Raw genomic sequence first — 15,153 nt, forward strand, 5'->3', positions numbered from 1 at the left:
ATGTCACATTGGACATTATATGCCAATATGTCTTTACTAAGAGTTGAGATTTGGTGTTTTTTTCCCACAGCTACCATTCATTTCAAATCTGAAGTCGATTGGTGGCAGAGAAATAACTCCAGTTCATAATAATAATAACAATAATAATAATATTGTTAACATAAGTTTCATAAGTTTAATTCAGAAAGAATATTATTTTTACTATACCTTTCTGACCATGCTTCATGTTACACCCATATTTAGGGCAGAAAATAAAAAATGTTCTCAACCTACCCTGCCCCCCTTCCCCCGCACTTACCTTAATTGCAGGGCACAACCAACACAGCTGCGTCAACAATTCACAGATCCGTTTACAGATATTACAAGTCCAATCTGCCTCAAAAGCAGAGAGACCCATAGTTCTCAATGGAGTACAAGTGTTTTCATGTCAGGGCATGTGTAGTCCATTCATGGTTACTCCTATCCATGTTACTAAAGGTCCATACCTAGCAAGGGGGAAGAGTGTACAGGATCCATTGACCACAATTGCAATGCTATGCAGGTTAAAATGCAAAAAAACTATAAATGCACATATTTTCTTCTATTAATGTGTGTGCATTTATTATTTTTTTGTAAAAGCTTCACTATGCCTTTAGGCTTGTATGCAGTGGCGGAACTACCGCCGGTGCAGGGGCACCGGGGCCTGAGGCTGTGGGGGGGCCCAGTGGGGTCCGAGAACCTCAGTACGAGCACTGCCTGGGAGAGAATGTGCAGAAGCCTGGAAAAGATTGAGTGATCACAATTACAATGCTTTCCAGGCTTGAATGCAAATATTAAATAAGATAATATAATAAGATAATATTAAAGAAATGCATATTTTTTTTAAATATATTATTAATTATGCATTTCTTTAATTTTTGCAAAAGGTGAACTTATTTTTTAGGCAACCCTGTCTTTCTGAAGCCTAATACAGTAAAGAAAAACAATAATTCTAAAGCAGCAGAGTAACATTTCCCATGCAATAAAGTTTCAATAATGTAATTTTTGTACTTGTGAGAGCAGGCACACTGTGACACAGGAAAGACTCCATTAAGGACCCAGAGTTCTGGGTGACAGTATCTGCTGATGCGGAAAAAATCAAAAGTGTGGCACAGTTATATGACAACCAGGCTTAGCAAGTTTTCAGTCTGCTAAACATGATCACCAGTGCATTCCCAGTGATACTTTGTCATGTTTTAACATTCCATAGAGACTTAACTTGGCTTTTGCTGGTCTGAACACAATCTAACATTTGTTTAAAAATATATATAAATAAAAGGTTGTCTAACATCTCTGAAAGCTTGAACCCATTAGAGACAATACAGCTGGTATTATGTGCCTCGGTGGCTGATTCCCTTCGCTGTTGGAGACAGAGGTTGCAAAGCTTTGCCCAACAAGGTGTTGCAGACTGCCCCAGGAACTCAACAGGGCTGCAGCTTTATTGCAACTTGCTTACAATGAATTCATACATAACAAATAGCAAACCATAACTGACTATGTGCAAGTGACTTGTAGCATAAGCTGTGATTGTTATAAAGAAAAACAATTTTCTCTTAGTAGCTGAAGTGGAACTTTTAGCAGCTTGTTAGGGAATATGATAAATCTCCAATTTCTCACAGAAATAATGTATTCCAATGAAAATTATATATTGCTGTTTTTGGTAGTATAATAAAACTTTCATTTCGCCTAGAGTCATTTTTCCCCTTGTGTGTTTATTTATGGCTAGTGTATAAAATCTTCATAAAGAAGGGAGATTGCAATATATAAGAAAAAGGTGAGCTTGAACATTGATCATCTACAATATGGTAAAGAGGTCATATAAAGAGAATAAAGAATTGTGACTGATTTACCCCTTTTCATTTCCAGAACATAAATCTGTCTTATCAGGGTCTTGGGGACCCTTACCAACAAAACAACTTTCACCGTATCCTTCGACGACTGATAAGAGTGGAGAGACTATGGCTGGTTGATAACTCTTTGAAAGATTTGAGTGCCATTCGATTGCCAAGGTATGTAAGAGATGTGTGATAAGTGGTTTGGAAACACTGAAGGGACTCTTTAAAGAAGTACTGTAGTGAACTAAGAACCCCCGACTACCCTTCGAACCAATAGCTATGAGATCCCCTGGCTGCAGAAATAGCTGATCTAAAGTTGGTCATGTGACCAAATTCCCAAGCAGGTACACATCAGCATCTGGCTATTCTACAAAGTTGGCCCCACTTTTCATCCCTCCCCATGACAATCCTTCCCAGTGTCAAAGAACAAACAGGCATGTTACCATAGGTCAGAGGTACGGAATTAATATTCAAGGATGTCCGGTGAATACATTTTTCATCGTGCCGAGGTCCAAATCGCAATCTGGACAGTCAGTTCATGTCCATACCGTGGCCCACCATTTAGGCTGCAGTCACACCAGCAGCTGCACTGCATCGTACAGTGCTTAAGAAACGATACCAGCACATCCCACTGTTTCTTTATCCTCCATTTCCATACTGTACACGTGCATGCCTTACGCACACATGTTCATTATAATCAGATGGTGATTATAGGCAGCAGAGTTGGTTTACATTTTTTTAATTTTATTATTTTTTGCTTTTTTATCACCTTTTTATTTTTTTTATTTTATATCACATTTTAGCACCTTTTAAAAATGTTTTTTTAAATTAACTTTTGCTATCACAAAGGGGGTTAACAAGATCCTATGTGACAGCATTTGGAGGTGACAGATTCTCTTTATGGAGACATCAGGGGTCTAATAGACCTCTGATATCTCTCCTGCCATTCCAATACAGATCATCAAGCACAGGAATGTGCTTGATAGTCTGCATACCCGGCACTTCAGCCGGTTTGCTCCTTCTCTTCATCCTGACACTGTTTGCTATGGTCCTGGGCTCCTTGAGGACTGGGGACCCGAAAACTCCCTGCAGGATGGTGCAGGGAAGGAGGAGGCCACACAATAGCAGGCTACTACAAGTAATGTAGGTCACTGTACAGCCACCCAGAACACTTGTAATTGCAGCAGCGGGCCCTGCCTGCCTGATATCATTGGTTGCTAGGAAGCCAGCTGTCCTAGCAGCCAATGACTGAAGCAGAGGGGGGGGGGGCTGTGCTGGGTTATGGCTGGCAGTGGAAACACTGGCCTTGGAGGCCTGTGTGTCCACTGTCAACCAGCCATTACCCAGCGCAGGTTGGTAATCACGGTCCAGAAAGAACCGCTACTCGGGTCCGTGTCCTGACTGCCATCCGCCATTTGGCGACGACTGAAATAGATGATAGTGGATTTAAATGCTTACAACCCTCTTACTATTAGAATATCAGACTGGCATTTTTGGGTTGTGGCTCTTTTTTTAAAATTACAAAAATTCTGAATCAGATTCAAATCTGAATGGCAAAACTGCTGACAGAAAAGGTTTATCATTATGTGCCTAAGTTCTGGTTTAACTGGAAGTCAGACTTACCTAATGCACCATTGCAGACCACTTTATCCTTTGTGAACTGCTGCAAGTCACTTTTTTCCTTTGGACATTTGGCCTTTAAGGAAAACGGCTTCCATTGCTTTACTTCTGACAATGCTAACTGCTGGTTGTGTCAGCGAACCGAGAAACTTACAGGAGAACAATGAGGTGAGTGATTTCCACTCATCCTCCTAGTAAGTGCCAACCTATGACAAAGAAGCTGTCACAGGTCGGCTCTATCGATCAGGAAGAAAGCAGAAACATGCACCAATTGCCACTTCCCGATCGTCTCCCTGCAGTGAACGGTGTCTGTCAGTCAGAGATTCCCTCCTCCCCTCTCCGATCCTCCAGTGCTGAGTGGAGGAACAAATGGGGAGGGGGCGGACACAGCTGGCTCTGCCTCTAGATAGGCAGAGCCAGCCGTCACTCACACAGCTGGGTGGCTCTCGGCAGTATTGTCGGGATCCGTCCCCGCTGCGGCGCTCTCAGTATATTGCGGGCAATAGCCTGCTGTATACTGAGCTTTGGGTCACGGGAGGAGGTTAGTATATGTCCTCCCGTGACTCTAAAGAGAACGATGGGGAAAAACACACCCCATAGTTATCTTTTAAAGTGCAGGTTAAAAATAAAAGAAGTTTATTGAAAATAACAATAAACAAAATGGCAAAAAACAATGAAGAAAGTCCAGAATGTCGCTGGTGCCAAGCCAGAGGTCAGATGCCAAAGCGGCTAGCACGCCAAACAAAGCCAGGGAACACTGAGAGCAGGATGAACCGAAACAATAGCCGGAATCAGGACCTAGGAGATCAGTCAGCCAAAGCCAGAGTCATACACGGAGAATAGGAACAACTGCAGAGCACTTGATAGATCTGGACACACGTATTGGTGGATACTAAATGGCCAAGCTGCTGGTTAAATAGTATACCGGTTTTGCATCATCACTCTGAGACAGGAAGTTGCCAGAAGTTTGTCAGTAGTTGCAGAAGATGATGTTTATGGGTTTGGTCATAAGAAGGCACCAAAGAGGAACAAACAGTGTCAGACACACAGAAGACAGACTGCAGCTCAACAGGACAAGGAAGGGTAAGAAACTCTGACAGGTTGTCATATGAATTATATTTTTTAAGTCACTAACCTGGTATAAGTATGCAGATCAGGAATTCTGACTTAATTAAACTGGGTCAGGGACCCAAAACGTACTATATCAGAGACTGTAAAGCAGCTAGGGATTTCAGAAAACTTTTGCAGCCTATGTATTCAGTACATATTTCCTTTAAACTGAGTTAAAAAGACAATCAGGTTTCCTTGCCAAGCATACAATGACTGTTTCGGTAAACAACCCACATTACCTTTATCTGCAATGAATATTCAATGTTTTTATAAAATAAATCCAGTCTTATTGATTTTTACAACTTCTTTAAATATTTATGCAATTTCCTTGCAGTTATTTTTGGCATTAAACACACAACATGTTGCAGTACAGTTACTGAGCAATGTGGACTAGTCAACCAGTGACCTAATCTGTTCTGATACCTAGGATGAGTTTAATTAATGTCAGTGGAAACACAATACTCCATAAACACTCCTGTCAATGTGGATAGTACCAAAGATGTTACCGAATCCATTTTTGATGGGGCTTGCATTTTTTAATGTAAATAACTAATGAACATGCTGAGAATACACAGAAGACATAGAGATAACTTACAAAGCTTTAATATTGTGTGTTAACATTTTCATAATATAAATAATTTATTACTCCTTGGCGACAGTCCTAAACACAATGGATTACACAAGGGAGATAAATAGGGAAACAATTAATGTCAGCTTCTCATGGGGTTTGCAGAAGACTTTTAAAATGTCCAAGATAAATATATGAAGGATGGTCTGTAAGTGTGTGAAAATGCAGAGAGCGTCTGTTTTAGAAGGCGAATGGTCCCTGGACAGGCATGAAACTGATTGGAGACAAGTGAGTGTTGCCTACAAAAGAGAGTATTCTCTAGCCCCAGGGTAGGCAAACTCTGGCCCTCCAGCTGCGGTGAAACTATTTATCCTAGACAGTGGCAGACCTAAGGAACAAAGGGCCCTGGTGCAAGATCCCCCCCCCCCCAAAAAAAAAAAAAAAAAAAACACAAACACAGCGCTCTGCTCCCGCAGTGCTCGGCCGGCTGTCACTTTCTCTCCTCCCCGCTGGGACACAGAGCAGCGCCCAGCGGGTAGGAAAGAAAGCACGGAAGCGCTGCTGTATCAGCCGATATCTTTTGGCGGCCGATATATCGGTGCAACCCTAATATTACACAGCGTGGCTCCCGATCGGGCTCACCATTCTATCGCCATGGCAACCATTAGTATCCGGCGGCCGGCGGGCCCTCCATCTCTGCGCGGGGAGTGTAGGATGAACGGATGATCCGACACTCTCGGCGCAGAGATGGGGGGCCCGCTGGGTACCGATCCGGCGCTGGAACTGTGCTGGGCCCCCCACAGGCCCGCACTGCCTGCACCGGCGGTAGTTCCGCCACTGATCCTAGAGAGAGATGCATGATGGAATTTGTAGCTTCACCCAAATCCTATAATTTATCTGCCACAGGGAGTCTGTGACTGTCAGAGTCTTGCAGTGCCTAACTGTATTTGTAGTTGCACTACAGCTGGGGGGAGCAGAGTTTGCCTACCCCTGCTCTAGTCAGTCTTTGCTCCTATGTGGTGGGAGAGCAGCTTGAAGCCTGACATGCGATGAGCCCATATACAGGCCTGTCTTGCCTACACAGGGAGGCCACTAAGCCTGAGAGTTGGAGATTGTGAAGAGACAGAGGTAGTCAGCGTCAGAACAGAGCAAGAAGCAGTACGTGTTGTTGGAAATGCAACAGCATATTCTAATGTACTGATATGTGTTTTGAGCTGTAGATGGCACTGTAGTGCAATGCTACTTTCTATATGCATGCTTATTTATGATACACAGGAAGTTTTCCGATATATATGTTTCCTTCACAATACTGTATTCAGATTTAATATTCTTCTAAGCAAGTAAAACTTAATTCAACATTAACCAGGATCTTAGTGCTTCATCTAAACACATAACCAACACGTGTTTGAGCAGACAGTAGGTCCAGCCTGGTCCGGTCTGGTTAATTCTGGTGGCTGAAGGGTCCATATTAAGCAGAGAGGCTGAGACTGGGGCAGATCTCTCCTAAGGAGTAAGGGCTTGTTCACACCAAACCTGGACCAGATCTGCATGAGTTTCTGCACATGCAGTGTGTTTTGCCCGGTTTTTGCCGCGTTTTGCCCTGTTCTGGGCCCTTTTTTTAAAAATGGGCTTTCAGTGCGTTTCAGGGAGTTTGCATGTGTTTTTGATGTGTTTGCATGCATTTTGGTTTGTTCCAGAGCAGAAAAAATAGGGCATGCTGCGTTTTTTTTACATGCTTTGGAACTGAACGCTCTGGCGTGAACTAGCGCCCAAAATACCATTGGAATACATTAGACGCAGTTTTGATCCGTTCCGTAACTGCTCTGCTCTGCATCTGCTCCTTGGTGTGGCGTGAACAAGCCCTAATAGACAGAGCTGTGCAACAAAATAGCCAGGAGGCTGAAATACATTTGTGTTCTTTGTTATGCAGAACAATGTGTTACTTTGATGTTTGGATGAAGAAAAGTGAGCAAAAAAGTCCTAAAATGCATTCTACTAAGTGGACTTATACACACAGTATATTTATACTACGGTAACTGTATGTAACTGGTGGCTGCTTTTGCTCCTTGCAGGTGTAAAGAATTAAATTTAAGCAAAAATCACTTTACAGCCTTTCAACAACTGCCAAAGCTTCCTGCAATTCAGCACTTATCACTTGCAGAAAATAATATTGAATCATTGGGTGGACTTACAGACTTCAAGCATTCTCCACTCGAATCACTGGTTCTGAAATCAAATCCTTGTGAGTTTCTGGAAGATTATAGACAACGGTAAGTAGCAATTAACTTCTGCTTCATTATGTACACATCACATAAAACCACTGGTTACGAATGGTAGCATTATTGTTATGTGTTATATTATTATTATAATATATAATATTATGTATTCATCAGTTTTTATGTATTGCATTGTTCCAATGTCATCCCTCGGCTTGATAATATATGTGATCATTTTAACTAAAAGCAGCACAGACACAAACTTACAGTTAATGCCCAGGCAGAAAAAACACACCGCTACTACATTCACTTAAGTATTAGATTCCTGTGATCCTATACACAGCAGGCCTGGGAAAGGAAGGGCCAACACTGTGAGACAAGATGGCTAAGATACAGTTGGACTTTAAGTATAAAAAGCGGATGTTATTAAAGAGACCCTGTCATCAACTTAACAAACTGCAGGTAAATGCAAAATGTAAATTAAATTAAAATGACATTAAAGGAGAACTATGGGGTAAGTGTTTTTCCCCAGAGTTCTCCTAAGGGTCACCGGAGGACACAAACTAGCGTCCTCCCTTGACCCAAAGCTCAGTATACCGTGAGCTACAGCTCGCGGTATACTGAGACGCCGCAGCGGGGACGGATCCCGACATTACTGTCGAGATACACCCAGCTGCGTGATTGACAGCTGGCTCTGCCTATCTAGAGGCAGAGCCACCTGTACCCGGCCCGTCCCCCGTCTATTCCAATGTCATCCCTCGGCTTGATAATATATGTGATCATTTTAACTAAAAGCAGCACAGACACAAACTTACAGTTAATGCCCAGGCAGAAAAAACACACCGCTACTACATTCACTTAAGTATTAGATTCCTGTGATCCTATACACAGCAGGCCTGGGAAAGGAAGGGCCAACACTGTGAGACAAGATGGCTAAGATACAGTTGGACTTTAAGTATAAAAAGCGGATGTTATTAAAGAGACCCTGTCATCAACTTAACAAACTGCAGGTAAATGCAAAATGTAAATTAAATTAAAATGACATTAAAGGAGAACTATGGGGTAAGTGTTTTTCCCCAGAGTTCTCCTAAGGGTCACCGGAGGACACAAACTAGCGTCCTCCCTTGACCCAAAGCTCAGTATACCGTGAGCTACAGCTCGCGGTATACTGAGACGCCGCAGCGGGGACGGATCCCGACATTACTGTCGAGATACACCCAGCTGCGTGATTGACAGCTGGCTCTGCCTATCTAGAGGCAGAGCCACCTGTACCCGCCCCGTCCCCCGTCTGTTCCGCCAGTCAGCGCTGGAGGATCGGACATGGGAGGAATCCCTGCAGGGAGCCGTGAGTGACAGTCACGGCTCTCTGCAGGGACGGGATCGAGAAGTGAGCGAGCGACGGTATGCGTTCGCTCACTTCCCAATCTATTGAGCCGAAGTGTGACAGTTTCATTGTCACACGTCGGCTCGAACTATGAGGCTGAGTGATTTTCACTCGCCTCATAGTTCTCCTTTAAATTAAGTATTTTAAATTGTTATTTGCAGTGTTTTTCCTTTTCATCAATTCTTTTTTCACTGGGAATGTGCTTTTGAGTGTCTAATTACTATCTGTGTTGTCCATGCTCTTCCTTCCTTCCCTCCGTTCACATCCCTACATATCCTTTTATGCAGCTGCCAGGAATGAAGCAAAGGGGAATACCATTGAGCAATGGTAGGCAAACTCTGGCCCTCCAGTTGTGGTGAAACTGTACTGTCGGTCAGTCAGACAGGAAGCAGCAGAGGCAGCTCCCAAATAAGGCGGCTGCTTGCTGAGGCCCTGCGAGTCCCCAGCAAGCCTGAATAGAGAGCCTGTGCCGGCCCGAATCACCTCAGTATGCCTAAAGGCAATCTGGGCTGGCTAGGCTGAACACAATCAGGCAGAGGCACCGGCAGCTCTCTATTCAGGAATGTTAGGTGGCCTATTTTCAGTGGTGGGCCAGGAGCTGGTGCTCCAGTAGCCCCAAGGTAAACTATAGGTTGTAAAAAATAGATATGAGAAATGAGTTTAAAAAAACCTAAATAATAAGTGAAATTTGTATAGCTCCTTTGTTTTGTACCTTCAGGCAGCACCGGGTGATGATTAGCTCTCTAGCTGTTGAGGAACCATGAACATTTGCCTTGCATGACATGGGGGAAAGATCTTATGTGTTTTAAATATATTTTCTTTACTTTTCCAGTGTCTTCTCGATTTTGCCAAACTTGAAAACATTAGACGGAATTCCTAAGCTGTCAGAGGATTGGTCAGTAACAGAAGAAAGCCATTTCTTTTCAAGCAAGTGCACAATTTTGTAACCATTTGACTGCATAGGTGCCTGACATCTGTTCTTCAGACAAAGTAGATTTCAATGGTAACAAGAAGAAATGTATTTTCTCAAGGTGCTAAGCACATTCTATTTTTTTATAAAAATAAATGCAATAAGTCAACTTATAGAATGTTGGTCTACTCATTATGAGACGAAGTGAGGTAAGTGTAAAAGATGGATGCATGATTGAAGATGGCAAAAATACAAACTTTTTGGAGTGAGCAGAGGTGAGAAGGAGGTAGAGTGCATGTGGGTGGGGAGTTGCTACTGCAGTGCATATGGGCTAGATATCGAGATCTGCATCTTTCTTTCAAAATGTCTCTGTTGGCTCCAGAATGCAGTAAAATGCTTATCGTCAGCACATTGTATTAGTTGCTAACATCCATATACTATGAATCTTTCATATCCATACTGGTTTTAGACACAGAATTGTAGATGAGTATGCTAAACTTGGATTTAGCATAGCTTGGACCTTAAAGGAGAACTAAGGGGTTAGGGCTATTCCCCATAGTTCTCCAAAGAGTAACGGGAGGACACAAACTAGCGTCCTCCCGTTACCCAAAGCTCAGTATACCGCGAGCTACAGCTCGTGGTATACTGAGACGCCGCAGCTGAAACAGATCCCGACAATTATGTCTGGATCCGCCCAGCTGCGTGAGTGACAGCTGGCTCTGCCTATCTAAAGGCAGAGCCAGCTGTACCCACCCCCTCCCCTGTCCGTTCCGCCAGTCAGCGCTGGAGGAACGGACAGGGGAGGGGACAATCCAGTCACTCCCCTGTCACAGCTCTCTGCAATGACAGGATCGAGAAGTGAGCGAACGCCGGTATGTGTTCGCTCACTTCCCGATCTACTGAGCCGACCTGTGACAGTTTCATTGTCACAGGTCGGCGCAGATTATGAGGAAAAGCACTCACCTCATAATTCTCCTTTAAGGTCTCTGCCTACATTGTATGAAGTTGTCCATACACGAGCAGACTAGAACACCTAGTGCAGTACAGTCTGCAACAGATTTGTCCTTCCAGGGTTAAGTATGTGCTGATGTTTTCAACAACTTGATTCAATACCTGATAATAGCTCATATTAAGGATGGCTTTAGATATATTTAGTTTTAAAGTGTAAATAAGCTCAAGACATGAAAAATTGCTTTGTTATGGAAAATGTTTTGAAATGTGAATTGTGCTCAAACGGTATGCTGAAAATGTACCTTTTGTCTTAAATTCCTCCTGAAAAATTGTTGTGTAAGAGTGCCTAGGAGAGACTCCTGTCCTGTAGCCTGTATATCTGCAGTGTTAGATCACCTAAGTCACTGCTGTGTCTGATTGCTAGCCTTACTAGATTTGGAGTGAAATCTGGTAATGTTATTACTGTTCTTACTACTGTTCTCCTTGCTGGAAGCTCTGATATGAAGAAGCAAAACCATGCCTCAACCAAGATGGCCACCTCCACAGAGAGGCACAGTGCAGAACAATGCATGGTTAGTCAGTAATGAAGAAAGATTAGCTGCATGGAGACCACAAGCAATAATGTATAATTGGTGTATGCTCTCTGTCTGCCTTTTCTTGGGCACAGTTTTCAGAGTTAGTTTTTATAAGTGTACTTTACTACTTATATTAATGGATAAGTTCACTGTAAAACAAAGCACACTTGTCCTTTTGGCCCCTTGAAGATGACCTCACTGAGCCTTCCCTTTCCCTGCACTGATGTACACATAATGAGTTTCAAGGGTCTCGGCCTGTGTTGTCTGTTTACATCCTGTGACAGACGTCTTTCTCTCCTGGCCGTACATGCACAATACATCCCCTCTGACGGGAAGACCAGCCACATATAAGTCAATTGGCATGTACTGCAGAGGCGTGGCCTCGTGGAGGAGAGGTGCACTGCAGGATGTAAACCAACAACAGAGCCCGGACCCTTTGGACCTCAGTAAATATGTAACTGTGCAGAGGATGTCACCTTAATGGAACTTAAAGGATAAGTGCACTTGGTTTTAAAGTGCACTTCATCTTTAATATAAGTAATAAAGGATTTCAAACAATTAAAATGTATACATACAGTATATAAAAAATCACTAAACCATGGGAGCATTGGTGGGCATCTGTGTCTGCCCAGCAACACTATCCTGATAGATGATATATGCCCAGACTAGCACGAATGCCAGTTACTTGGAAGATTAAGAGAAGAGGTGTCCTTTTCAAATAAGCAAGATCTAATCTGATGACCTCAACATACAAGACTTTCATCTGGTAAAGAGACTTAAAACAAGTACAGCCGATGGCAACCTTATAAAAGGGATGAAGGGCAAAAATGGGTGGATATGTCATTTCTGACAAAATCAATATACATTCCTAAACGAAGCAGCCAGCAGTCCCACGTTTTCTTTGTGCTAGCGAACGACTCTTGTTGATTAATTCTCTTCGGAGCAGGAGTCTCATTTCTGCATTCAGCACTGGCTGCAGCCTGCAAATGAGTTAGAGGATCATCCCAACACTGAGTACATTGCAGTCATCTAGCCTTGAGGTGATTAATGTATGTGCCACTGCAAACAACTCTGCAATGACAGGATCGAGAAGTGAGCGAACGCCGGTATGTGTTCGCTCACTTCCCGATCTACTGAGCCGACCTGTGACAGTTTCATTGTCACAGGTCGGCGCAGATTATGAGGAAAAGCACTCACCTCATAATTCTCCTTTAAGGTCTCTGCCTACATTGTATGAAGTTGTCCATACACGAGCAGACTAGAACACCTAGTGCAGTACAGTCTGCAACAGATTTGTCCTTCCAGGGTTAAGTATGTGCTGATGTTTTCAACAACTTGATTCAATACCTGATAATAGCTCATATTAAGGATGGCTTTAGATATATTTAGTTTTAAAGTGTAAATAAGCTCAAGACATGAAAAATTGCTTTGTTATGGAAAATGTTTTGAAATGTGAATTGTGCTCAAACGGTATGCTGAAAATGTACCTTTTGTCTTAAATTCCTCCTGAAAAATTGTTGTGTAAGAGTGCCTAGGAGAGACTCCTGTCCTGTAGCCTGTATATCTGCAGTGTTAGATCACCTAAGTCACTGCTGTGTCTGATTGCTAGCCTTACTAGATTTGGAGTGAAATCTGGTAATGTTATTACTGTTCTTACTACTGTTCTCCTTGCTGGAAGCTCTGATATGAAGAAGCAAAACCATGCCTCAACCAAGATGGCCACCTCCACAGAGAGGCACAGTGCAGAACAATGCATGGTTAGTCAGTAATGAAGAAAGATTAGCTGCATGGAGACCACAAGCAATAATGTATAATTGGTGTATGCTCTCTGTCTGCCTTTTCTTGGGCACAGTTTTCAGAGTTAGTTTTTATAAGTGTACTTTACTACTTATATTAATGGATAAGTTCACTGTAAAACAAAGCACACTTGTCCTTTTGGCCCCTTGAAGATGACCTCACTGAGCCTTCCCTTTCCCTGCACTGATGTACACATAATGAGTTTCAAGGGTCTCGGCCTGTGTTGTCTGTTTACATCCTGTGACAGACGTCTTTCTCTCCTGGCCGTACATGCACAATACATCCCCTCTGACGGGAAGACCAGCCACATATAAGTCAATTGGCATGTACTGCAGAGGCGTGGCCTCGTGGAGGAGAGGTGCACTGCAGGATGTAAACCAACAACAGAGCCCGGACCCTTTGGACCTCAGTAAATATGTAACTGTGCAGAGGATGTCACCTTAATGGAACTTAAAGGATAAGTGCACTTGGTTTTAAAGTGCACTTCATCTTTAATATAAGTAATAAAGGATTTCAAACAATTAAAATGTATACATACAGTATATAAAAAATCACTAAACCATGGGAGCATTGGTGGGCATCTGTGTCTGCCCAGCAACACTATCCTGATAGATGATATATGCCCAGACTAGCACGAATGCCAGTTACTTGGAAGATTAAGAGAAGAGGTGTCCTTTTCAAATAAGCAAGATCTAATCTGATGACCTCAACATACAAGACTTTCATCTGGTAAAGAGACTTAAAACAAGTACAGCCGATGGCAACCTTATAAAAGGGATGAAGGGCAAAAATGGGTGGATATGTCATTTCTGACAAAATCAATATACATTCCTAAACGAAGCAGCCAGCAGTCCCACGTTTTCTTTGTGCTAGCGAACGACTCTTGTTGATTAATTCTCTTCGGAGCAGGAGTCTCATTTCTGCATTCAGCACTGGCTGCAGCCTGCAAATGAGTTAGAGGATCATCCCAACACTGAGTACATTGCAGTCATCTAGCCTTGAGGTGATTAATGTATGTGCCACTGCAAACAGCTCATACACTGACAGGGCAGCCCAGATGAAGAACCTGGACAAGATTAAACCTGTTTCCAAGCACTGAGGACACCTGGGAGGTTATGGCAAATACATTTAAGGCAATTCGTTCCACTTTGTGGTGTTTGATTATTGAATGACAAAACACTGGAGCAATTAATGGACTCATTAAAAAAAAAAAAACAATGGAAAGACATTTTAATTATTAAAAGCATAGAGGTACATACAGCATATCCGAGTTGCATATGCAAAGCTATTAGAAAAAAAAAAAACAAGCAAAAATCAAAATGCCATGTCAAAGTACTCCCGATTTTTCCAACAAAGTCATCCTCAACAAGGTCACTAATGTTCAAAGACCAGCCTCTTCCATTTCCAAACCTGTGATGGTTCCATCTGCCGGTTTTGCAAGGTAAATCATGTCTGGAATCATCCACTAGATATGAATACCAAGGTACGATAGGCTCAATAATTACATTCTACACTTTATTACAATATTTTTGCACAGGAAAATATGGTATTACATTTTCTATTTAAACTCCACATTTATCTCATTTTAGGAGGAAATCTCCATTCTCTTCATACAGAGCAATATTGGCAGAATCTTGTTTCTGTAATATAATACCGCAATCATTATGTAAGACAGATAGATAAGGAAGGCAAAGATGTGCATAGCAAATTAATCCTATTTCATCTGAACATTTTATACAACAAGTCAGAAAATGATAGAATTGTTGATTGCAATGTCCAGTCAATGGCACTATTTCCTGTCCTTCCATTTCTGTAAATGAGCACGTTATATAAATATGATCTACAAAACTTGTCAAATTCTTTCTGGCTTACAACACCGTTATTTCTGAATTATCATTCATACTGATAATCAGTGAAATATTTCTTCTGATCTTGTTCCAGCAGAGCGTGGACTTTTTACCCAGTCCTACAGGAGGCTTTATTTTTTCTGCCATATATTCATCTAATATTTCTTCAACCCTAAAACAAAATAAAAAGGTAATATTTCAATATAACTACAACTCGGATGGTATATAAATAAAGAATACACAAAGTCTTTCTATGAATGTTTTTCCAAAAGATTTCCAATTAAAAATTGAATGAAGCTTGTTTGAAAAAAAAAATTATATA

General features: G+C 42.1%; 2 protein-coding genes across 2 annotated transcripts in view; one reads left to right on the forward strand and one right to left on the reverse strand.

The window, feature by feature from the left end:
* Positions 1-9,768, forward strand: part of LOC108788052 (protein tilB homolog) — a 26,271-nt gene extending 16,503 nt beyond the window's left edge. Inside the window, exons 5-7 of the mRNA XM_018557781.1 lie at positions 1,885-2,027; positions 7,224-7,421; positions 9,584-9,768. Of these exons, the coding sequence (XP_018413283.1) occupies positions 1,885-2,027; positions 7,224-7,421; positions 9,584-9,698 (456 nt within the window). The 3' untranslated portion in view covers positions 9,699-9,768. The remainder of the gene's footprint in view (positions 1-1,884; positions 2,028-7,223; positions 7,422-9,583) is intronic.
* A 4,978-nt stretch (positions 9,769-14,746) lies between these two features.
* The window catches only part of LOC108788055 (transient receptor potential cation channel subfamily V member 5-like), a 51,288-nt gene continuing 50,881 nt past the window's right edge, over positions 14,747-15,153 (reverse strand). The window contains exon 16 of the mRNA XM_018557785.1: positions 14,747-15,003. Coding sequence (XP_018413287.1) covers positions 14,853-15,003 — 151 coding nt within the window. The 3' untranslated portion in view covers positions 14,747-14,852. The remainder of the gene's footprint in view (positions 15,004-15,153) is intronic.

Source organism: Nanorana parkeri, unplaced genomic scaffold, assembly GCF_000935625.1.
Source record: "Nanorana parkeri isolate BGI_ZX_2015 unplaced genomic scaffold, ASM93562v1 scaffold303, whole genome shotgun sequence".
NCBI lineage: Eukaryota > Metazoa > Chordata > Amphibia > Anura > Dicroglossidae > Nanorana > Nanorana parkeri.